The following is a 25,388-nucleotide window of genomic DNA, read 5'->3' as shown; positions in this document are numbered from 1 at the left end:
GCAAAGTGGGCCGGGCCCAACCGCCTCCCAAGACCCAAAAGAGGAAGGAAGGAACGGGTTCAAGTTTCTCACCCACCCACTCGCCCTAATGAAACATGAAGTCGGGGCCCTTGGAGACGAACACATGGACTATCATAATATTTGCATCTTGTACGGATGTGAGAGCCAGTGTGGTGCAATGGTTTGGGCGTTGGCCCTGGCTCTGGAGACCAGGGTTCGAATCCTAGCCCAGCCATGGAAACCCACTGAGCAAGTCACACTCTCTCAGCCTCAGACCGCCTCTGAAGAAAGGGTTGCCTTAGGGTTGCCCTGAGTCAGCAATGACTCGAAGACACACAATGACAACAAATATCTGAACAACTTTGGCCAAGACAACCTTATAATAGCTTGCCTTAGGACAGGCTTAGGCCATAAATGCCCTGAAGACACAACAGCAACAACAAATATCTCAACAACTCTTGCCAAGAAAACCCTAGGATAGGCTTGCCTTAGGGTTGCCATAAGTGGGAATGACTTGAAGGCACACAACAACAACAACAACACTTTGCAATGCTTTAGCCCTTGCAACATCTCCCATTTTGCCAACTGATGAACTGCAGAAGCAGCTGGAGAGACAATCTGGTCTTTAGTCTTTACTTTGGGTCTTTAGTTTGATCCTGCAAGCTTAACACAACTCCAGGACGAACAACAACAAAATCAACTCGGAAACTGAAATGGAGCCAGAAAGAGAGAAGAATCAAAAGACATTTGAGACTCAGGGCTGCTGCCTCTTTGTATAGTCCTGCGCCAAGCCAGAATTTAACAGGGATGGCATAGGAAGGAATTAGCGTCTTCTCTGGCAGAGATGCTCCATCAAGTTCTAGAAAAGGCTCTTTCCCGCAAACTGGCATTTGGCTAACACAGCTTTTGGGGGATAAATAAAACAAAGGCAACCCATGACACAATAGGCGCACGGCCGTGGCATCGCGGTCAGCAAACGCCCGAGCGTCCAGCCTGGCAATAAAGGCTCATTTATGGAAGGGACAAAGGCCCACCGGCTGCCAAGGGAGCATTTGCAGTGACAGGCCAGGCTTACAAGGGATTAGTGTCCTTTCTCTTGATGGATGGCCGATTAGAAATAAAAATACGGCCGGTGGGGACGGACCAAGGCAAGGGCCAGGGGCTGGAGTTGCAATGGCCACCCTCTGAGGCTGAGAGAGTGTGACCAGATGATACGCATTACATTTGTGACCCACGGTGGGGTTTCCTGCTCAAGGATGGATTCGAACCCTGGTCTCCAGAATCATGAGAGCCAACAAAGCATAATGGTTTGAGCATTGGACTCAGCCATGAAACCCTGTGTGACTTTAGGTGAGTCACACTCTCTCAACCTCCTTTGAACAAATCTTGCCAATATGCAAGATTTGTCAATATGCAAAAGGTACCTTTATGGGGCAATGCACAATGTGTACATGTTGCAAGCTTTTGCAGCTCCGCTGGCTTCTTCTTTGGAAGGCATTTCATAGCTATCAATATGCAAAAGGTACCTTTATTGGGCCAACCAAACTGTGCCATACACATGTTGCAAGCTTGCAAAGCTCCACTGGCCTCTTCTTTGGAAGGTATTCATTGTTCGTAGGATGCTAAAGGTACTTTTATTAGGCCAACCAAAATGCCCAGTCTGCATGTCTGCAAGCTTCCAAAGCCCCACTGGCTTCTTCTTCAGCCGTTTATCGGTCGGCCCAATAATATCTATCCCTGTTTGGTGGATTCTGGGTGTCATTGGCCTCCAAGGGAAGGCGGCTTGGCAGAGGCCCATGCGTCTCTCTGCTCCTCAGGGCCAGGGGCTGACAAGTCACCCACTCCATCTCCATTTCCATCTGCGTCTCCTCTTTGGCCGGGCGAGAATGCCAGGATTGAGACCTCGATCTCGGCACTTGCAAGGCGGGAGGACCTTTTTTTGGCCGCTCAGATGGACCAAGAGGCTGAGTGACCAGAGAACGGGGCAGAAAGGAAGCCGGGTCCCAGACTGGCACCAAAAGAGGCAGCATGCACCAAATACAGAGGGCCAGGTGTAATAATAATAATAATAATAATAATAATATGGTCATAGCATGCAAGGAATCTGGATGGATGATATGCATCACATCTGTGACCCAAGACTTCATGAGCTGTCAAGCTTACATTGCAATAGAAATCAAAGGCAGGAGAGCTCTCTCTTGCAGACATTGTGCCCTCCTCCAGATAAGTTGGACTGCAGCTCCCATTGCTCTTAGTCAAATGGGATGTTGGCCCATTAAAGGTAATAGGGAAGGTCAGTAAGATGTACTCAACTGTAACTCTGGAGACCAGGGTTCGATTCCCCGCTCGGCCGTGGAAACCCATTGGGCAACTTTGGGGGAGTCTCACTCTCTCGGCCCCAGAAAACCCTGCGATGGGTTGGCCTTGGGTTCAAGAGCCAGCTTGGCAGAGGGGCTTGAGCATTGGACTATGACTCTGGGACCAGGGTTTGGGTCCCTTCTTGGGCATGAAACCCACTGGGCAAGAAGTCACACTCTCTCAGCCTCAGGGGAAGGAAGGAAGGAAGGAAGAAAGAAAGAAAAGGAAGGGGAAAGAAAGAAAGAAAGAAAGAAAGAAAGAAAGAAAGAAAGAAGAGGAGAGGAGAGGAGAGGAGAGAGGGAAGGAAAGAAAGAAAGAAAGAAAGAAAGAAAGAAATGGAAGGGGAAGTGGAAGTGGAAAGAGAGCAGAGGAAAGAAGGAAGGAGGGAAGAAAAGAAGGAAAGGAAGAAGGAAAGGAAGAAAGAGAAAGGGAAAAGTGAAGGAGAGAAGAGAAGAGAAGAGGAAAAAAGGAGGAAATAAAAAAAGGAAAGAAGGAAAGATAGAGAGATAGATTGATTGATTTCCTCCTCCCTGAAAAGGTCCACCTTTCCCTTTGGCCCTGATCCCTTTGGCCTGCCTTGCATTCCCTTCTTTTCTGCATGCATCTCTTTGCAACAAGCTTTGCTCTTCTGTACAGACATATATACATCTTTGCAAATAGCTCTTTTCTGCCGAGAGAGAGAGAGAAAGAGAGAGAGCTGGTCTCACCCATAGACGTCGGTGAGGAGGCGGGTGCCGACCAGGCAGACGGCCTCGATCCTGTTCCCGAACTGGAGCCGGAGGGTGCGATCGCGCGACATGATGCCCGGCGGCCTCCGCACTGGACTGGACTGGCCTCTCCTCCTCCTCCTTCTTCCTGGGCTGCTGGAGGCTGGGAAGCAGCAGGAGGCGGCCAGGGGCTGGAGGCTGGCTGGCCCGGCCCTTTTGGCCAGCCAGGGGCAGCCCTGCAGCCCCATCCTCTTCCTCCTCTTCCTCCTCCTCTTGGCTCAGCCCCCCACAGCTGTATTTTTAGAAAGAGTTTCCAATGCAAAAGGAGGAGGGCAGGAGAGACCTCCTCCTCCTCCTCCTCTGGAAGTCCCTTTGCAATAAAGGCGAGGGTGCCTCTGAGCATCGACAGAGCGCCTCCCTTTCAGAGGGTCCTTCCTGGGAGGGCAGTTTTCCCTCAGGGACTTTCCTCTCCTGCATCCAAGCCCTGAAACGATCTCGGTCCTGCAAAGGAAGGAAAGAAGGGGAAAAGGAACTTCTTTCTTTTTAATTATTATTGAGGCTGACATCTATCCATCCATCCAACTCTCTGTCCATCCATGTGTCCATGTGTCTGTCCGTCCGTCCATCCATCCATCCATCCGTCCACTTGTCCACCTGTCCATCCAATTGTCTTTTCGTACATCCGTCTGTTTGTCCATCTGTCCATCCACCTGCCCTCCATCCCTGCATCCATGTGTCCATCTGTCCATCCAACTCTGTCTATTTGTCCATCCATCCATCCATCTATTGGTCCATCCATCCAGCCATCCACCTGTCCATCCATGCGTCCATGTCTCTGTCCATCCATCCGTCCACCTGTCCATCCGATTGTCTTTTTGTATGTCTATCTGTTTGTCCATCCACCCAGCCTTGCATCACTTGGTCCATCCATCCATCCATCTCTCTGTCTGTCCATCTGCCTGCCTCTTGTCTATCTGAGACACATGTCCCTGATGCTGCAAAGAAGTGCTCAGGGCTGCTATATCTGTCTGTGGCTTCTGGCTGAGGCCTTTCTTTGCTCAAAAGAGCCCTCTGCTGGTATTAAAATCAAATCAAATAACACTATGCCCAGAAGCTCCCTTTGGGTTCCTGTTGTGCGCTGCCTCCAAAAGCCATCGCTTGACCTATGGCCACCTTAAAGCAGTTCTTCTTCATGGCACACTTTGCAGCATTGCAGAAATAAATGTCCAAGGGATAGACCCAGGCCTTTTTAAAAATGGCTGGCAGAGGTTGGGTGGCCTGCCGTGGACCTTAAAATAGGCTGGGCTCCTCGGGGCTTTAGCACCTCCTCGCACCTGGGGCACACAAATCATTGTCCCTGGAGAGGTCGCTCGGCTTGTTTTAGAGGGCTTCCTCCAGTTGGGATTCATAGTGCGGAGCGGGAGATGTCAGTGTGAGAAAATGGGATATAATTAAATGTAATCATAATAATAATAATAATAGGATTAAGTCTATAGGCGTTTATCACACAAAGGAGATTGGGAGTTTATCCCATGAATATCCTGGCAAAACCACGTAATTTACACATAACTATTTCACACGTCACACAAAACCCACCATTACAGTGGTCACAAAGAAGCATTGACGCGCCTCTTTTTACTTTCGGGATTTCAGCCACTACGCATTTACGATATTGCTTTATTTGCGCAATTGCGCGTGATAACCCTTTGCACAACGGATCGCCGTTTTCACTTTATTGGCGGGAGGCTTTAAACGCACTTTAATTGCTCTTTAACGCCGGAATTGGCCCCATTCTCACCAGTAGCTCCACTAGATGGCGCCAGATGACCACATCCAGCTGCTGGGACTTACTGGAAGTTGCTTTTGTTGCAAGGAGGTGGAAACCAGTATGGCCAGTCCAGTTCCATTTCCTCCTGGGCTGGACCAAGGAAGGCGAATAGCCAGACCAGTGTGACCAGTGAGCCAGGCCAACTGGACAGACTGGTTCCCCACCCCGCCTGCATGACAAATTGGAGGATTGCTTGATAAAGGCAGGGAGAAGGTGTTGCATTGGACAAAACCTGAGACGCATATGTGGGCGTGCGCACTGGTGCATGCATGGCACGCAACCCAGAGCCTGGCACACGGAGTTGCACGCATGCCTCTTCCTCAAGGGCTTTGCCCAAATCCAGAGGAGGAGGAGGAGGAAATGCAACAGAGAGACTCCTGGTAGTAGTAGGAGCAGTGAATCGGTACAAAATTTGCACACTGTTCATATATACACTTTTTTCTTCATATTCACTAGGGTTAGGGGCACAAGACCCCCACTGTGAATATGGAAAAAATGCAAATAACAAAAGCACCATCTTGTTACTGGAGAGGAAACCTCTCTAGGAATCTCTAGGTCCTCCGGTGCAACTCTGTGGTCAACGTCCAACAGACACTGACCATAGAGTTGGACTGGAGGAGCTACAAAGGCCTAGTAGAGTATTCTCTCTAGGAATCTCTAGGTCTTTCAATGCAGCTTTTAGTTAAAGTTTGGCTTTTTGGCTCAGTCGATTCAGCGCAAGTGTGAACTGGATGTGGATCGGAATCGATTTAAAATTTTGAACCGATTCATTCGTCAATATATGAACCACAAGTGGGTTATTTTAGAGGGCAAATTATGCAATCGGGGCCAATGTAGGCCAAAGTGGTGTCAAACCAGATTATCTCTGCAGTGCAGATGCAGCCGCAGTTTGCAACAGGAATGGAATAATGTCCCGCAGCTCTTCGCAGCAAAGTTATGTGTTCCCATTCATGGCTGATGGTTTTCTGTCCAAGTTTTTGCACTCCTAAGAGTTAAAATTGTCCGGATTCTTTTCCCTTCCTCCTTTTCATCCGAAGCAGACTCTGAGTAATAGAGCCACCAAAAACGGAGCAGCGTGCGAAAGGCAAGGCTGGCTCTGCCATAAATCACTCCGCTCCTACGAAGGGCCTTAATCATCCTTTAATGCGCAGGTTCGGCTCAGGCTGTCTGGCGCTGGCCATAGATCATCATGCCCTGCCATGTTCACTTAATTATACGCACTATTAAAAAAATACCCCCCAAATAAATAAAGTGATACCCCAATAAAGAGTAACTTAGCTCATTCTGGATGGAAGGGAGGAGCAAAACTGAGGGACGCTTTAAGCTGCTTTATGGGGTCTGTCCGCACTGCAGAAATAATCCAGTTTGAGATTGCTACAAATGGCTAGTAGAGTATTCCCTCTAGGAATCTCTAGGTCTTTCGGTGCAACCTTTAGTTAAAGTTGACTATAGAGTTGCACTGGAAGACCTAAATATTCCTAGAGAGGAAATACTAATCAAATCCGTGAATAATCAAACCCGCAAATATCAAAGTCGCCAATATGGAGGGATGAGTGTATTTCCAAATCTGGAAAAATCCCAAAATGCTTTTGGTCCGGATCATTTTGGATTGTAAGGGGGACTCCATCTGCAATTCTGAAGGCGAGATCCCACGCTTTTGCGCATGCCTGGGGTTTTGCATCCCCATTCATTGGCAATTTGGCTCATTAAACCCATGGGATAAAGCCAGATAACTGGCTGGCTCTCGCTTCTCCTTCTGCAGCCTTCCCTCCTTTGCCTGCAATTAGCCAGAAAGGATTAGAAAACCACTGGCTGCAATTAGGTGCGCGGCATATTAATTAAGGCAAGCAATTAGCAGCTTAAGGAGATGATTACATTGCTGTGGAAGGAGGCGGTGGTTGGGTTTTTGGTGGAGACAAGGATTCGGAGACCATATCCGTATTGTCCGTATTAGTCCTGGTGAGTTGCCACCAACTCGGAAAATTTATTTTTTTGAGAACCGGGTTTGAATCCTCACTTAGCCATGATGGGCAAATCACACTCTCTCAGCCCAAAGACAACGACAAACCCCTCTGGCCAAGAAAACCCCAAGATAGGGTCGCCTTAGGGTTGCCATTACAACTCCAAGGCATGCAACAACAACAACAGCAATAATTCCTAGGAATTGACCACAGAATCACGCCGGAGGACCTACAAACGCCTAGAGAAGTGTTATATCTAAGAAACTCTGCTACTCAGTGGTCAACATCTGCCAGGAGTTGACCAAGGATCGGCCGGAGGACCTACAAATGCCCAGGTCCTAGGAAGCTAGGTCCTCCAGTGCAACTCTGTGGCCAATCTCTGGCAGACTTGCACTGGAAGGCCTAGAGATTCCTAGAGAGAACATATAACCAAATCTGCCAAAGTCACAGCTGCGAATGCGGAGGGACGCGCGCATGGCCTCGGAGAATGTGGCATCCTTGAAGACATGTCCCTTTTGCACCGTTGCCCTGCTCCAGCCCTGCAGACTAAACACAATCCCTTATAGCCTTCTGAGTAATACGTTGTCGGGAAATACACAAATAGCTAAATTATAGCGTTTCGTCGGAGACAGACCTGCCCTTGCTGTTGAAAGTACAATGTTCCCAGTGATCCAACACCCTCAACACGCCCAAAGGGCTTCTTTCTTAGGAGGCTTAGGCTGAGGATTTTGGGAGAGAGTTTGCACCTCTTCTTCTTCTTCCTTCCCTCCTTATATCCAAAGAAGATATAGAAACGCAAGCCAGCCGTGGCTCCAGAAGGTGGACTCTCTGCTCCATGACCATCCATTTGGACAACTGTTGCATTGGTTTGACTGCAAAACTGGACAACTGGGGCATTGCAAAGTCTCCAGTGGTTGCATTGGTTTGACAGCAAGACAAGGACAGTTGCGTCTTCTCTCCTCGGAGACCACAATGGCGGCCAAGCAGAGGGTCATCCGGGTGTCCACTGAACAGCCCAACTACGCCGTTTGTGTCCTGGGGACCGAAGTCTCCATAGACATCTATGGGTAAGCGAGGACGTTTTATGAGAAAGGGGTCTTTAAAACCGTGCATGATGTGCTGGGTAGACCTAGGGATCTGATCTCGGCCACGGCTGGGCTTAGGGGAATCACTTGTCCTCTCCTACTGTATGGGGTTGTTGTAGGGACTACAGGGATGGTGTATGGGGGGTACTGGAAGGGAATGGACCCTATAAGAGCCAGTGGGGTGTAGCGTTGGGCTGGGACTTAGCGTCATGCCTAGGCCAGAGGATGACTCGGAGGACCCAGAGCCTCTGGGAGCTGAGCCTGCAATTGGGGAGCCTTAGCAGAATCTGTGGCCTTTCCAGAGGTTCAGAAGCCAAGTCTGTCTGGGGCTGAGTCTATGGACCTAGAAGAGGGTCAGGGAAGCCTACCTTCAGGGAGCATTGAGCCAAAAAGGAGAGCCTTTGCATGTTGCAGAAGCTGTATCAGAAAGAAGCTGCTAAGCAGACACAGCTGAATGGCTGCTGCCTTCCTCTCTGGGCAGCTGGAGCATCTGTGTCTCATTGCCAGTGATTGCATGACCTTTTTGGAGGAAAGACTCTGTCTCTGTCTCCTGAACCTTGACTTCTTGGACCGCTGACCCGTCTTGGTCATCTGGAACCCTTGGCCTTGGATGGCCTTATTGACCCCCCTGTATGATACGCTTGGACATCTGGACAACTCTTTTGGTAATCGCTCTTGCGATGCTGCACTTGGACTCAAAGACTTTGTTACTTGGCTCTGGCTCCACCAGTCGTTTGTTTGTTTGTTTGTTTGTTTGTTTGTTTGTTTGGGAACCCAGCTGGCCTTAGCAGCCATTTGGCCACCTCCCCGGACACTTAGTTTAAGGACCATGCAAAGCAGTAGTTCCTAAACTTTGGCCCTCCAGATGTTTTGGACTTCCGATCCCAGGACTGTTGGTCAAGCTTTATTCCAGTAGTTCCCAGCGTTTGGGAACCACTGGAATAAAACTTTTCAATTGAAGAATTGCTGCATTCAAGATGGGAGGAATTTGAGGTTTTAAATACAGTGGTCCCTCCATGTTTGCTAGGGTTAGGGGCACAGGACCCCCGTGAAAGTGCAACCTACTTTGGGACCTACAAATGCCTAGAGCAGTGTCTTCTCTAGTAACCTCTAATTCCTCCGACACAACTCTATGGTCAGTTTCCAACAGAGTTACACTGGAGGACCTAGGGGCAGAACATATCGATTGAATCTGCAAATAATATTTGCAAATGTCAAATGTGGGGGCCGACTGTCGTTCAAATGTGGGGGCAAAGCAAATGGGACAAATGTATCCTACCATTTTTCCTAAATCCCTGGAAATAAAGCAAGGGCAGATTTCATATTTCTGAATCCAAACTTCATGGCTTTGCAATGCAGCCGGATGAGTCGGAAGCCTTCGATCTCAGCAATAATTTCCCCCCTCCTTACGAAAATTGCAAAGCGGAGCAATGCAAACGGGTGGAGATGGACGAGGCATGCAAAAACTTGAACTGCAAACAGAAGAGACACACACACCCCTACGAACCATACACTATTTCTGCCCACCGTGACACCATCTTGCAACTCTTGAAGCGAAGAAGCAGGTGTCAAGATTTGAGCTTCTTCTTCATGGTTTCTGCCTTCAAAGTGACACACAGGTCCCTTTGTTGGCTTTACTGCCAGAAGACAGCAGCTACTCCTCTGGAATCTGTCAGACGCAAAAAGGGTGGATCTGAAACGTTCTTTTTATACAATTCAATAAAGAAGGCAGGTGTTTGTTTTGGAAGCTCTTTTTGGACCAAGAGTCGTCCACTAGAGAAACCAGTTCGGCTGCAAGGAGTGTTTCTTCGTGTGCCTTTGAGATTTCTCCTTGGTTTGATTGGGAAATCAATTTTACTCCAACAGATGATAGATAGATAGATAGATAGATAGATAGATAGTTGTCATCTATGTCATCAATCAGTTATTGAATTGTGACTCTGAATACTAGGGTTCAATTCTATACTTAGCCATTAAACCCACTGGGTGACCTTCCTTCTTTCCTTCCATCCATCCATCCATCCATCATACCTATCTATCATTGAACTTTGACTCTGAAGACCAGGGTTCAATTTCACACTCAGCCACTAAACCCACTGACCTCCCTTCCTCCCTTCTTTCTTTCCTTCCTTTCTTCTTTCCTTCCTTCCATATATCTATCCATCCATCATATCTATCTATTATTGAACTGTGACTCCGGAAACCAGGGTTCAGTTCCACACTCAGCCATTAAACTCACTGATCTTCTTTCCTTCTTTCCATCCATCCATCCATCCATCCATCCATCTATTGTTGGACTATGACTCTGGAGACCAGGATTCAAATCCCCACTCAGCCATGGAAACCCATTGGATGACTTTGAGCAAGTCACACTCTCTCAACCTCAGGGGAAGTCAATGGCAAAACAAAACAAATCTTGCCAGGAAAAGCCTGGGATAAGTACATCTTAGGACATTGTGTGTCAGAAACAACCTGAAGGCAGACAACTGTCATGACCCCTAAACCTTCTCCAAGTGTCATAAACATTATCCCAAAACCTGTTAAGGAAAATGCAACATGGGACATACAGTAGTAGAAATAAAACATGTATGTGAAAGTCACAGTGACTAAGCAAGAGCAATTAAGAAGCCACACAGGTGAAAAAGCTAATGTAATGTAGAAGTCCTGAATGTCAAGGACAGAATTATGGAATGTACAATTGGAAACACTTGAGACTCATTAAGTGTACAAGGTGAAATGATGAAACTCTTAAGCATGGGTTGAACTATGTGAACCAATCAAAATGGATGTACATGCCCACTGGGTGGAAACTGACTAGTGGGTGGCGTTTGACAATGGCTATAAGAATTGCTATGTTTGTCAATGTATTTTGTGGGTAGTTGAGTAGTTTGGAGTATTGGAGGTTGTGTTTTGTAAGGCATTTGTATATAATAGAATAAAGTAGATCTTTGATATAAGACTACTGAGTTGTCTGGTGTCTTGGGTGAAGATACAAGAGCCAGCTGGATCCTGAAGAAGTGGGAAGACTTCTGTGGAAGAAGAGTGAGAAGGCTTGGAGAGTTTGTCAGGGTCTTCAGCCTATTCTCTGAAACTCTGCTGCTTTGGAGAAAAGCATTAAGCACTGGCCAAAGCTGTTCAGCTCTGCTGCATAACAAGGTGGTGAGTTCGAGCCAGAGGTGAAGAGCTACAACTCCCACCATCCCTGACAAAACCATCCTCCATTTGTCTTAACACACTCTTCTGTCTTGCTCTGCAAACTCTTTGCAAGGGCTATGGCAACAGATTGCAAATTTCCCTCCATGGTCCTGGGCTTTCTTCTCTATTTTATGGGGTGGACTTTGAGGTTGTAAGCAAAGGCAAGGCGGTTTTATTGTGATGTGATGATTTCTTATTTAGTGGGCCTTTTATGCTACCCTTTTAGGCTTGTTACAGACTGCCAAAATAAAGCTGTTTCGGGTCTCTTTGGAGGTAGGCTGTTTAAATGATGCATGCATCCTAAGAATCCAGAAGCTGCACCAAAGCTGCACTCCGGTGCTTAGGAATGGAGTGTGGCTTTGGCGCGACCTCCGGACTCTTAGGACCCATGCATCATTTAAATAGCATACCTCCAAAGAGACCCCAAGCTGCTTTATTTTGGCAGTCTGTAACAGGCCTTAGTCTTTTGTGTCCTGGGCATTTATCCATTTGCAGACTCTCAGGATGGTCCTCACATGAGCCGGAAACTCTTGCACACATGTAGGAAAGAGCGTTAAAAGCAAAATGCTCCTACTTGGGCCTATAAATGCATGAGAAATATACACACACACACACACACACACACATATACATGCACCCTTTTCTTTTTTTGGTCCATTGCTCCCCCAAAACACAACTGGCTCTTGCAATCCTGTTTAACAGGTGCATTACTACAGATCATAAATCCGGCAGAACTTGACTGCAAGGAGCTGCAAGGAGCTGTTTACGTGGGGTTTATGGCTAGATTTATTGCCCCCCACTTTCCAACCTCTTAAATCCTGCCTGCTGACAGATTCATATTTCTCTTTACAAGTGGCTTCAAGGCACTAGCGGAGCCGGCGAGAAGGAAGGAGCGTGGAAATGGCAAAAAGAAAGGAAGAATAAAAGGAGAAAGCAATCATTTATATCCTAAAGCTGCTAGGTGTGCATGTGTCCTCCTCCGTCATTTCCCGTATCCTCCCACTGTTTCAATTCTGGAATGATAAAAGCCATTAAAAACTACAATTGATCCCAATGAATCCTCTGCCATCCCAGTTTAAAATGTCTCAGTTCCTTGCTCTTCCTCCGCCTTCGTTCTCAGCTTACTCCAATTGCTGCAAGCTGAGCGTAAAGCATAAAAGTAGTTTGCAATCAGCAAAATGGAGAGGAGAGGAGAGGATCTTGCCCTTTTCCAACTGAATTGACCTCTTCCTCCTCTTCTTTGGCTTTGTCCGTAGGTCCATCCCCAAGGGGTCCACGTCCTTCGACGTCCGTGGGACCGCTGGCGTCGGGGTCTATGTGGTCTACAACCCGGAAGTGGTCACTGCCCTCGAAGGACCGTCCAAGTGGCCGCTGGACGTAGGCGTGGAGGTTAGAATGACCATGAAGAGCCCCAGCAAAACGGTCAATGACAACAAGGTGAGCGGACAACCCACATCCAGAAGGCCTTATTAAATATGAAAAACATAGCAAAAACAAACAATACAAAAACACGCAATATCCATAATATCAACATTGCATCCTACACACGCTACACAAACAAATATATCCACACACCTAGAGATCCTAACTAACATAGAACAGCAAGAACATTCTTTCATTATCAATGGTTATATTTCGATCTCTAACTAAACTTCCTGGACAAAGAAGGTCATTTTCTCTGACGTCGTGTGTAATATTTTCCTTATTCTCTCTCAATCCAGTCTCTGGATCATTTAGTCATATTATAAACTACAAAAATGAAACAAGATAAAAATGAAAAAGAATACATTTTGTCATTTCCTTAATAATTCGGCGCTGCATTTTCCTTTAGGTTCGGGTCTCGTATTATGGACCGACAGGGCAGACGCCCATCGCCAGCGCTTGGTTGTATATCACTTGCATGAGTAAGTAAGCATATCCGCTCACATTTATTGCACATGAAAACAGGGGCATAATGCGTGGGCCAAGCAGCATTAGAAAATGGTTGTGATTGCAAAAGTTATTAGCGGAGGAAAATTCACAAGGTGCAGCGGTTTGCTTTTGCCAGAGCCTACTGGGAAGGGCAAGGTTTGGCCCCCGAACCGAATGCAAAACCGCTCTTGCACTTTGCAATCTGAAATGAAATAAGCGAAAGCTGGAGGTGCATAAAGAAGCTAGGGCATTCGAAAAGCATCTGGAAAAGTGGGAATACACTTTTAATCAATCTGAATTAATCAAGCTGAATCGGAACAGTTGGAGGGTATATGGAGAATCTCATGCAGTCTTGGGCATTTAGCTCCCTGTTAGGATTCTTGGCTTGAAACCTCCATCCGTTTCAAGGAAGGAAGGACGGAAGGAAGGAAGGAAGGAAGGAAGGAAGGAAAGAAGGAAAGAAGGAAAGATAATAATGATAATAATAATAAATATGTTACCTGCCCTCCCTAAGTATTGAGGGAGGGAACAACAGCAATTAACAGACCAAAAAATGGCAGCTGGTTTTGCAAGCAATAAATATTTATTTGCAACATCAAGGATGCATTTGGGGACCCTAATGTTTTAATTTTGGGCCGTAATTCCTAGTGATGTCTCTGGACGCCGATACCAGCCGAACTGGGATGGTAGAGAGCAAGGCAACCAACAAGGTAAAGAATGGATCTTTTTATATCTTGGTCTGAAAGGACGGGATGGAAAGATTTCAACAAATAAAGGAAATGATAGGAGAGGAGATGTGATTCATTCTTTTTCTTCTTTGCAGACAAAATGGACCTGGGGCCCAAACGGAGAAGGGGCCGTTCTCTTGGTGAACTGTGACAGGGACGGTCCAAGTTCTGGAAATATGGATAACGCTTATCCTTACGTGCGGTCCCATGCAGGTATTCCACCCGTTCGTGTGGATTTGCATGCGCGGTGAAGGGAATCGAGCATAGAGTCGTGATAGAGACCTCAAGGGCCATCCATTCCAACCCCATTCTGCCATTCAAGAAGACGCCATCCAAGCCCTCCCTCAAACAGATGGCCATCCAGGCAAGGAGGACATGCCCCGATGGATTTTGGAGTGTTCCTTGGGGTGCTCCTGAAGGGTGTCCCTATGGCTTTGCCTTGGGCTTCACTGACTCCCAAGTCCACCTCTGGCTCCATGTGAACCCACTCCTGTATTTTAAGTCTGAACTTCAATGGACCTGTTTAGGGAAACAGAATTAAGACCCTTTCCTTAGAATAAAAAACAGAGCTGGTTCACCATCCCACAAACCATCACTTCTCTTTCTCCTTCCTCTTCCACTTCCTCTCCTTCCTCTTCTCCTTCCACTTCTCTTTCTCCTTCCTCTTCTCCTTCCACTTCTCTTTCTCCTTCCTCTTCTCCTTCCTCTTCTCCTTCTCATCCTTCTTCTCCTCCTTTTCTTCCTCCTTCTGTACCTTCTTCTGATGGTTGCTTTGCATCTTTCCCCAAGACTTGCAAGACTTGTCTTTGGTGGTCCTCAACACCGAGGGTCCGGCCGGCGTCTTTGAGAGCCACACTCTGCTTCTCCACATCTCCATGTTTGACGCAACCAGAGTGAGGGTCTTCCAAGAAGGTGGTGAGCATCCTTTTCTCCATTGTGTATGTGCTTTCATGTCGTTTCCAACTTATGGCAACCCTGAGGTGCGCCTATCATGGGTTTTCTTGGCAAGGTTTGTTCAGAGGAGGTTGGCCATTGCCTTCCCTTAAGGAAGCTGAGAGAGTGTGATTTCTTACCCAAGACTAACTGAGACCATCGGTGCCAAACTGGGATAGCTGGAAGGTTTGTAAGAGCAGATGCATTGGGTCAATGGGATTGCCATAAGTGTTGGGTCACTAGTCAATAACTGATTCACCAAAGGGTCAGCTTTGGTTGGGAACATTTTGGACACGATCCTTTATATTTTTCTGCAGGGAACGCATCCCTTTCCAGCTATGAGCATATCTTGGGGTCCGACAAACTCTCCCATACGGTGGGATGCAAAGGCGGAAAAGAGCGGCACGCTTTCTATGTGGAAGGACTGGCATTTCCGGATGCAGATTTCAAAGGCCTGGTTTACCTAAACGCCACCCTCTTGGAGCGGGCCAGCCAGGTACATTTCTCACAGCGACAGACCCTCCAACTATCCCAGTTTAGCAGGAACAATCCCAATTAACCTTCAGCCTTCCCATTTCCTAAACTGCTTTTCAAATGTCCCGGTTTCTCCCTCATTATCAGAGCATTATCAGCGCTACCAGCAACAAGATTCGGTCCCATAAGTCTTCTTCCTTTAATAGCTTTCTTAAATGAAGGTCACAGGTTGAAAATATCCTCTTTTCCTGCTCTTTTTCTCTTGTATTTCCTATCTTTGCTCCCTTGCAGAATTCGCCGGCCACCCCGGTTTTCACGGAGACGGTGGTTTTCCGGGTGGCTCCGTGGCTGATGACGTCCAGCACAATGAAGCCTTTGGAGATCTTTGTCTGCAGGTAAAAATAAAGACCCTGAAACCCCAACTTGGGAGCTGAGGTCTTAGGTTGCCAAGGCCAGTCTTGAAGTGCTCCTCTACATTAGCCATAATATTGGACTAGGTATTGCCTGTTTAACAAGAACCTCCTTATTTGTATGCCATGTCCACTCCAGCATTAAAAAAGGCCACAACACCAACGAGAAGTTCTTGGAGGCCATAAAGGCCCTGGCAGAGAAAGCCGGCTGTAAGTTGACCGTTTGCCCAGAGATGGAAAACCGGGGTGACCGATGGATCCAGGTACCCTTCCTTGAGTTTTGCATGTTCATGGGGCACCCTTACCCTCCAAATGTCCCAATTTGGCAGAGAACGTCCCAAAAAATCCTCCTCATCTTATTTCAATGGCTGCAAATTGAATTGGAAAAGTGCGCAGCCCCTTGTGCTCCCAAGACGCTTCTTTCTGCAATGGCTTTTCGTGGCTGTCCAAAACTTGAGCTGGGGAAGAATAGGATTCTATTATAGGGCATTGCAGAATTGATGCAGCTTGAGACCGCCATGGCTCCAAAGCTATGGAGATGTTTGCATTTTTGTGAGGTCTTTGGCTTCCGCAGAGAGAGCTCTGGCGCCCCGACGAACTACGGATCCAGAGTGATTCCATAGCGCATTAAAGTGGCATCAAAGTGCATTAAATACTGCACCCAAAGGCACTTTGAACCTTGCAGGGACCCCTTGGAGGCTCCTGAGCCGAAGCAATGTGGCAGAATGACCCAAATCCTGACCCAAACTTTATCCACCCAGCAGGACGAGATGGAGTTCGGTTACGTGGAAGCCCCCCATAAAACCTTCCCGGTGGTCTTCGACTCTCCCAGGAACCGAGGCCTCGGGGAGTTCCCTTTCAAGAAGATTTTGGTAAGGCGCCGTTCCTCCATTTGTCCCATTACACAGAATGGACCCTCCCTTTGGAATAGAAATGCACTTGCTATTGCTATTGATTGAGGGAGAGATATTGGAATAATGAGGGTTCCCAGGTCTTTGGAGTCTCACAGGCTGGACCATATTCTCTAGTCCTTTGGAAAGAATCTCAGGTTGAGAGCATGGTCTTAAAAATGGTATCTTCACCCATTTGTTATGATATATGGGGTCTCTCATGATATGTCATGATATCCAGGACCTGTCCGGTATCCTTTCCTCTGGAAATAAATTTCATTTCCCAGTCCAAGACGAAAAGCTGAAAGGAGTAGCTTCCTGGGAAATGTATATTTTCTTCTCTGCACTTTAAGGGTCCGGATTTTGGGTACGTCACCCGGGAACCCAAGAACGGACGCATCTCCAGCTTGGATTCGTTCGGGAACCTGGACCTAAGTCCTCCGGTGAAAGTCAAAGGGAAGGAGTATCCGCTGGGAAGGATCCTCATCGGAAGCAGTTTTCCTGGGTGAGTTTTCGTAGGCGGCATCTGCACTGCAGAAATAACCCCCTTTCGCACCATATATATGGATGATATTGGAGTTACGTTGCAAGCCCTGCTTCCATTTCAGAGAGGAACAGGGAATCGTGAAAGCACAAACTAATGGACTGCATCTCCCCTTGCTCTTTACCACTGGCCATGTTGGTTGGGGCTGATGGGAGTTGCAATCCAACAACATTTGGAGACCCACAGGTTCCTCAAGTCTGGTTTCAAGCTCAGACACAAGGTATAGCTATGCTGCGATTCCCACACTTTGATCCTCCAGATGTTTTGGACGTCAGCTCCCAAAATGCCTGACCGTCCACCAAGTTGGCTGGGGCTTCTGGGAGATGAAGTCCAAAAGTCTTTGGGAAGCCTTGCCATAGATGTTTGACACTGCTTTAGCTCCATCCTACAGAGTCTTGGGATTTGTAGTTTGGTGGAGCACCAAGAGGGAAGGAGAAAGACCTCTTGGAACCACAAATCCCATTTTTCCTTAGGAAGGACCACTTACTTCAGCAGCGTAGATGCACCCCAAATCTGCTTGATGCCATCTCTCTCTCGGTCTCTTAGGTCCGGCAACAGGAAAATGGCCAAAATTGTCCGGGATTTCCTCTACGCCCAGAAAGTCCAGTCCCCCGTGGAGCTCTATTCGGACTGGCTGACCGTCGGACATGTGGACGAATTCCTCAGCTTCGTCCCGGCTCCTGATAGAAAGGTATACATTCGATCCCATTTTGGGGGAGACATTTTGGGTAGACTTGAATGCATGGCACCAATGGTCCCCAAACTCTGGTCTTCCGGGAATTTGGGACTTGGGCTCCCAGAAGCCTCCATGGTCAGGGGATTCTGAGACCTGAAACACATGGAAGACCAATGGTCAGGGGATTCTGGGAGCTGGAACACATGGAAGACCAATGGTCAGGGGATTCTGGGAGCTGGAACACATGGAAGACCAATGGTCAGGGGATTCTGGGAGCTGGAACACATGGAAGACCAATGGTCAGGGGATTCTGGGAGCTGGAACACATGGAAGACCAATGGTCAGGGGATTCTGGGAGCTGGAACACATGGAAGACCAATGGTCAGGGGATTCTGGGAGCTGGAACACATGGAAGACCAATGGTCAGGGGATTCTGGGAGCTGGAACACATGGAAGACCAATGGTCAGGGGATTCTGGGAGCTGGAACACATGGAAGACCAATGGTCAGGGGATTCTGGGAGCTGGAACACATGGAAGACCAATGGTCAGGGGATTCTGGGACCTGGAACACATGGAAGACCAATGGTCAGGGGATTCTGGGACCTGGAACACATGGAAGACCAGAGTTTGGAACCACTGCTTTACATGCTATTGCTGATATCAGAAACTGGTCAAGCTCTTCTTTGCAGGGCTTTTATGTCCCTTTTATAGCCCTGGCAATGAAAACCGAGTGCATTGAAGGGACATTTTATTCATTCATTTATTTATGTATACATTTCTTTATTTATATTAAAAGATGCCGTAAGGAGCAATGTGTTTGCATTTGTGGAAGTGGGGATATTGAAACCACCATGCACTCTATATATCTCTATATATGTGTGTGTGTGATCCTTTGGGGAAATAAATAAATCACATTATTATTATTATTATAATATAAAGTCTGTTATATCTTTAACACTTTGCTGGACGCAAAGGGATCTTGTTGCACCTTTGAGACTCACCGAAAGAAAGAAAGCTGGGCAGCATGAGCTTTCCTAGACTCGAGTCTCCTTCCTCAGGTGCATTTGGTGGACTGCAACACCCAGAACCCTTCCCCATGAGCTAAGATGGCTATACCTAAAGGATTAGAGTCCATATATCCCTAATTTTCTTCCCAAGGAATGGCTTGTTTTGCGTCTCTCTCCGCAGGGATTTCGGTTGCTTTTGGCCAGTCCTCTCGCCTGCCTCAAGCTCTTCAAAGAGAAGCAGAAAGAAGGTTACGGAAACGCTGCCCTTTTCGAAGGTGAAGCCAGAATATTGCTTCCTTTTGCATAGATGCTCATCCACTATAATCGGCTTTATTGGTGCCAACTTTATTTCCCTTTCAGGTTTAGGTAAAGTTGGCAAGATTACTCTGGATGAGCTTTTGGAAGACAGGCTTTTGCGCAGCGACAGCAAATACGTGCAGGTAGTAATATATAATAATACATATATATATATTAAAGGTGCAACAAACGCTTTGCAAGTCTCTAGATGTCCTTTGCTCTTTGCTTTGACTATTTCCCGAAGTCTTTTTGCATGCCTCCTTGGAAATCGACGTCTCCCCAGGGAAGTGGCAGAAAGGCCTCAATTGTCCATCTATATGGCAACTCTTTGATTCCAATAATATTAATTATTATTATTCCAGATTGCAAAATTTGCATGGACTTGCTACCTATGGGGTTGTGTTGGGTTGTCACGCCTATCATCCCCAACCAGCCCAGTCAGCAGTGAGGGACGATGGGAGTTGCACTTCGGCAACATCCAAAGGGCTGTAGTTTTGCCACATCAAGTGGTCCAGATGAATAGAAAATAGCAATCCCCCCCAAAAAAGAACACATGTTTAGATGTGCAGTTTCCCCTCCTTTCCCCATTTTGCGCCGAGGACCATGGTCCCTCGTTTCCATTTTTTGGCTTTTCAAAGTTGGTTGCAAACGACGGCTTTGAATTTGTGGATTAAAAGACACTCCCTTTTAGATCAGGAAGATTTCGTTTTAAAATCCTATTTTTCAAAGAGAGGCCCTTTGCCAGGAAATAGGAGGAAAAGAATATAATTTGGTTTCATAACATAAGGAAGGACTTTACTCCTCCGAGTCCAAAATGCGGTAGACCACAAACATTTGCAAAACCGTTTCCTCCTCCTTTTAAACCTTGCGCAACAATGGATTCCGTAGTAAATCCGAGGAATGAGTAAGTGCTATTTACTAACTGGAGGAATGATAACAATAATATACCGAAGTGCTGTTTGTGTTGGGTTTGTTTTTGCAACCGAATGCAACCCTGAGTTGAAACGTAAACCGTGAGCAGATGAGCTTTGCAACCATTTTGGGGTTAACCTTTGGGCGCATCCACACTTTGTCAATAATGCAGTTTGATTTGATTTGATTTCCCCATTTCAATTTGATTTTCCTTTATATCTAATTCTAATCTCCCTTTGAATTGGTATTTTAAATACCGAGGGACGTTTAATCCCTCTCTAATTAATTCATCGTCTGAGTTGAATCTAATGCCAGCCTTCTTTGGCAAGGGAAGGCTTAAAGGCCTTGCGAAACTACAAATCCCATAAGAAGGAACTAAAGTGGGGTCCAATTGCATTGTTACGGTTTATTTGGCTTTGGCCGCATTTGGTTCTTTTCTTCTAGAGTTGCATTGACTGGAACCGGAGCATTTTGAAGCGGGAGCTGGGTCTGAGCGAAAGGGACATCATCGACATCCCACAACTTTTCACTTTGGAAGACGCGACGGCGACGGCGCTCTTTCCCGACATGGTGAGGGTTATTGCGGGTTTTATTATGTCTTGCATCTACAGTATCCGACAATCCGACAATCCGAAACACAAAACGTTTTGTGCGGTTGGCCGAGAGAGTGTCACCTTTCGGAAATTTGGGGCTTTTGGTTGCTGAAGTCCAAAACGCTTGGAGGACCAAAGTCTGGAATCACTGCGCAAAATGTTTGTAAACTTTCTTAAGCGCCATTTTGGGCGCAGAGGTCTGAAGCCTGACTTTGAGGCCGTCCGTATTGCAGAAATAAATCCTTTTGGCACCGCTTTTAACAACCACAGGCTCCTGGGATTAGTAGTTTTGCGAGAAATTTAGCCTCCTCCGTTGGAGAGCTCTAATACCGCAATGAACTACAATTCCCAGAATTCCATAGCATTGAGCCAGGGCCATTAAAGAGGTGACAAACTGGATTATTTCTGCAGTGCAGATGCAGGTCTAATGCTGATCCTAACTCCCGTCACACTTTAGCAAGATTATTGTGCGTAACGTTTTGTATAACCCAATGCACCGTGGAAATGTATGCATTTAGGACATTATGTGTTACTTTCTAAGGCAAAGAACACTCCCAAAATGGAGGCACCATAAAATATTACAAAACACAGTCATCGAAAACAGTATCGATAAACGCAGACCGCAAAATGCTAATAACGAATCGGGAATCTCGAGTTGCAGTCCTATATATGTGTCTGTCTAATCGTTTGCTATGACCAAAGGAGGCATGGCAAGGGCTGCGCATACTTGTGCAATTGCGCCACAAAGATCCTCCTTTGTCTCATAATTTGTTTTATTTGGATATTAACCCAGCTCAATTTGTTTTTTACGGTCGAAAAATAGGGGCGCAACGGTCATTAATGTGGGCGGGGATTTGGACAATAAAACCGTCTGGCTTGCATTGCGGCGCCATGCCCAATCCATGCTTCCTGCAAAACCAGGAAGATATATATTGCAATACACACACACACTCACACACACACACACACCACTCTCTCTCTCTCTCTCTCTATATATATATATATATTTATTAATCATGCAAAAACAAAACCCATAACACTCATAACACCGTAACACACAAAAAACCACCCTAATATTCATTGCACATAACAGAGGGACTGACATTGCTGTTTCTGACGTCACTTCATATGTGCAACTGCGTGCAATAATCATTTTTGCGTCATTGATCGCCATTTGCACTTCATTTGCGAAGTGCTTTAAATGTGCTTTAATCTCTCTTTAGCGATAGAGGGATTAAAACGCATTTAAAGCATCCTGCAAACGAAGTGGAGACGGAGAACAGCTGCGCAGAAATGATTATCACACGCAATTGTGTGAATGAAGCGACGTTGGAGATGCCTTGTCGCTGAAATCCCGAAAGGAAAAAGATGCACTACTTTGTGCTCACTTTAATGGCGGGTTTTGCGCAGCGTCGTGTGAAATCATTACGCAATTTCCCCCCCGGGATATTCATGGGATAAACTCCGTCACCTGCCTCTCTTGCGTTTGTTTTTTGCAGGTGAACATGGTCGTTTTGGGGAAGCATTTGGGGATCCCAAAACCTTTCGGTCCCATCGTCCACGGTCAGTGTTGCCTGGAAGTGAACGTCCGCTCGCTCTTGGAGCCGCTGGGTCTTTCTTGCACCTTCATTGACGACTTTTTCTCATACCACGTTTTGTCCGGAGAAATCCATTGCGGCACCAACGTCTGCCGGGCACCTTTCTCCTTCCATTGGTGGAACATCATCCCCTGAATTGCGGGACGTCGCGAAAGACATGCACCAAGATGCACAGTGACCAAGCACTGAACATTTCCTTTTGCAGTCCTTTTTTCTCCATTGATTCAATGGAATGATGCAGAATTCAAGGTGGCGTTTTTGGGCACGTTGCAGCACGGTTTAGCGGTGGAAAGGAACAAAAAAAGGACTCCCACACCTTGGCTTAACTTGGCGCACCTTTCAGAGAACGAAGAAGATAAAAACAAAGGGATAAAAAAGCACTGCGAGTTATTTGTGGCGGCAATCAGGAAGAAATAGTAGCCAAGCCAGAACAAATAAGAAAAAGACATTTCTGGGCGGCTGCTCAGTTCCATAATTCAGCCCAAAGTAATGCCATCGTTTCAGTGACATTTTAAGTCGGGAGGGTTGCCCTGACACATATCTTTTTAATGCCGTTTCTCTTCCTGGTTTCTCAGTGCCTTTCGTTGCATGGCTGCGTGACCCCTTTTAAAAACACGATCTTTATGGTCCGCCCCGACAAAGTGTAGGCAATGAAAACCCAAAACAAACATTAAAATAGCACAACCCTAAGGCAATGGGGTGGCATGCAAGCCGATCAACTTGGTTCAAATTTTGGACTTTTGCTTAGTCCAAAATAGCCTAGATTTTCAGAAATAACCGTCCCCTGAGTTTTGCAACGATTGCGAGAGTTTTGCAAATCCCACTGATTCTAAAATGGACCCATGGCTCCGTTTTCGTTGGGTCTAAAATATCATCTCGATCAGTGCTACCCCAAATCCCATTCATTTTATGGCTCCATTTTTGCTGGGTCTAAAATATCATCTTGATCAATGCTACCCCAAATCCCATTCATTTTATGGCTCCTGTTGGGTCTAAAATATCATCTCGATCAATGCTACCCCAAATCCCATTCATTTTATGGCTCCTGTTGGGTCTAAAATATCATCTCGATCAATGCTACCCCAAATCCCATTCATTTTATGGCTCCAGTTCTGTTGGGTCTAAAATATCATCTCGATCAATGCTACCCCAAATCCCATTCATTTTATGGCTCCCTTTTTGTCGGGTCCAAAATATCATCTGTATCAATGCTACCCAAAATCTCGCTGATTTTACGGCTCCATTTTTACTGGGTCTAAAATATCATCTCGATCGATGCTACCCCAAATCCCATTCATTTTATGGCTCCATTTTTGCTGGGTCTAAAATATCATCTTGATCAATGCTACCCAAAATGGCAGCCCTTGGACCAGAGACATTGGCTGCCATGTTCTTTCCAAGAAAGAAAGAAAGAATTGTTCAAGTTTAATGCTGGTCCTTGGCACATTGGAAAAGATAATAATAATGACCAATTCCCCATAGAGATAGCTTGGGAAAACTCTGATTTAGATAGATATTTTGGACAGCAACCTTCCAGAAATCCTCACATTGGGGATGATGGGACTTACGGTCTCAAACGTTTGGGTTTATGAATTTTGAAACAGGATTTTTTTTAATGCTTTCTCCTTTCAAGCATTAAAAAATCCTGTTGCAAATTCATTTCAGACGTAATGCAAAGGTTATCCGTTCTTTCGGCGTCAGACAAAACCTTAGCAATGATCAAGGTGATGCCGGAATCCGTATTTTCCAGTAATAGCAATAGCATTATAGCATTTGCGTTTCTATACAGTGAACTCAGCACTCTCTAAGCGCTTTACAATCTGAAGGTTTGGACATAAAATGGGGCTCGTTGTCCTGGCAGATTAAACGACAACGGACGGATCGAATGTTGTCGAACCTGTTTGCGGAATCTGCAAAAATGCAAGAAGGCGCTTAGGGGATTTCACTTCCCGGTCGCTACAACAAGTTTATACAAGTGTTTGCATTCTTAACTATCCGGATGTTATCCTCTGCCTCTTTTTTTGGTATCCGTATGCAAGACAAAGAGGTCCCCTTCTGTGCCAAAATAAACGAATAAATGGATACGAACCCGAACTCAGAAATGCAATATTCACAACTTGGGTGCAAAGGGAAGGCAACCCGGCCGCTCACCTCGAAACACCCAAAGAGATTGTGCAATTGCTGAGTACCCAGAAGTGTAATCCTTTTCCCTCTGATTTAATGAGTGGTAATGTTTTTGGTTGGTGTCCCTTTCAAATTCCCACCGAGGCTGTTAATGAACTTGGAAATGCTAATATATAATTGTGTTCTCACCAACTGCGGCTGTTGTTGTGAAAGGTCAATGCAATAAGCGACCGCATTCCCGAATCGACGGATTGGTTTGGCAGCGGAGCTTTGCTTTGGCGATTCGGTTCAAGTGTGAACCAGGGTCATTTAAACCAATTCAAACTGATTTGTGGGAATGAGGCCTCAATTACGTTTTCATATAACCATGACAGGGTTTGGGTTTTTGCCCTTAGGCCTTGCAGACTGGAGACTTGCCTTTCAGCTGGAGACCCTACAGATGCTAGTGGAAGAAACTAGCCAAACTCTCTCTTAAGTATCCTTTGCTTAAGAAAACCTTACGCCGACGATTGCGACTTTAACTATAAATGCAACCCATTACTTTCCCAAAAGTAACTCTCCAAGCTCCGGCTGAGTATCAAGATGCCGCAACCGAACCAGGACCTGCAGAAGAAGACAGTCAGACTGATGCATGGCTGCGTGGCTCCTTTTCCTGAGGCTGGCATTTCCAATGCAGATTTGATTGGGGCGATTACTTCCCTGCTGCTTGCTTTCTCTCCTCTTGCAACACTGGCCCTAATTTGAAGCCAAACCCTCCAGACGGAGCGTGCAATGCAAGCCTCGAACTCGTACCTCGCTTGCATCTGCATAGATCTCCATCTTTCCTAATGGGACCTTGGGCAACCCAGGAGGAACTTGGCGTCAGCAGCTCTTGGTCCCCAAGGGAAAGTACTCCCAGGTGGCCGATGCGTGAGGTCACCTTGGCTAGGAAACCCACACCTTTGGGATCGCCCTCGGCCCATTTTCCCAACCGGTCCATGCGCCGGAAGAACTGGATTTAGAAGCAATAAGTCTTTCTTTCTTTGGAGCGAGACGGACAATGGCTGCAGACTGCTGTTAATGGACTTAGGCTTACTAAGAGGATCAGGTTAGGAGAAACCATATCCAAGGGGTAGCCATGTTGGCCATATATAGCAAAGTGCGATAACATCCCAAA

General features: G+C 46.5%; 2 protein-coding genes across 2 annotated transcripts in view; one reads left to right on the top strand and one right to left on the bottom strand.

Moving 5' to 3' along the window:
• The window catches only part of LOC149307596 (protein-arginine deiminase type-2-like), a 30,847-nt gene extending 27,619 nt beyond the window's left edge, over window positions 1–3,228 (bottom strand). Inside the window, exon 1 of the mRNA XM_089537298.1 lies at window positions 3,066–3,228. Coding sequence (XP_089393424.1) covers window positions 3,066–3,157 — 92 coding nt within the window. The 5' untranslated portion in view covers window positions 3,158–3,228. The remainder of the gene's footprint in view (window positions 1–3,065) is intronic.
• Window positions 3,229–13,695: 10,467 nt separating this feature from the next.
• LOC149307595 (protein-arginine deiminase type-3-like) lies at window positions 13,696–23,124 on the top strand. Its single transcript, XM_089536786.1, has 13 exons — window positions 13,696–13,755; window positions 13,869–13,986; window positions 14,563–14,688; window positions 15,024–15,202; window positions 15,472–15,575; window positions 15,730–15,853; window positions 16,352–16,462; window positions 16,834–16,985; window positions 17,571–17,715; window positions 18,890–18,983; window positions 19,069–19,148; window positions 20,362–20,487; window positions 22,010–23,124. Exons 1-13 carry the CDS (start codon window positions 13,696–13,698, stop codon window positions 22,241–22,243), a joined length of 1,653 nt encoding a protein of 550 aa, XP_089392912.1. The 3' UTR covers window positions 22,244–23,124.
• Window positions 23,125–25,388: the final 2,264 nt, after the last annotated feature.

This window comes from Sceloporus occidentalis, unplaced genomic scaffold (genome assembly GCF_023333645.1).
Source record: "Sceloporus occidentalis isolate IW3139 unplaced genomic scaffold, rSceOcc1.0.p SCAF_8, whole genome shotgun sequence".
In the NCBI taxonomy this organism is placed as follows: domain Eukaryota; kingdom Metazoa; phylum Chordata; class Lepidosauria; order Squamata; family Phrynosomatidae; genus Sceloporus; species Sceloporus occidentalis.
This window is presented reverse-complemented; position numbering and strand designations above follow the sequence as displayed.

Excerpts from the sequence above, each read along its gene's own strand:
- LOC149307595 (XM_089536786.1), top strand. The coding sequence starts at position 13,696 with ATGTCTCTGGACGCCGATACCAGCCGAACTGGGATGGTAGAGAGCAAG. Across the intron at positions 13,987-14,562 it reads TTACGTGCGGTCCCATGCAG|ACTTGCAAGACTTGTCTTTG; the intron begins GTATTCCACCCG and ends TCTTTCCCCAAG. Across the intron at positions 17,716-18,889 it reads TCCCGGCTCCTGATAGAAAG|GGATTTCGGTTGCTTTTGGC; the intron begins GTATACATTCGA and ends CTCTCTCCGCAG.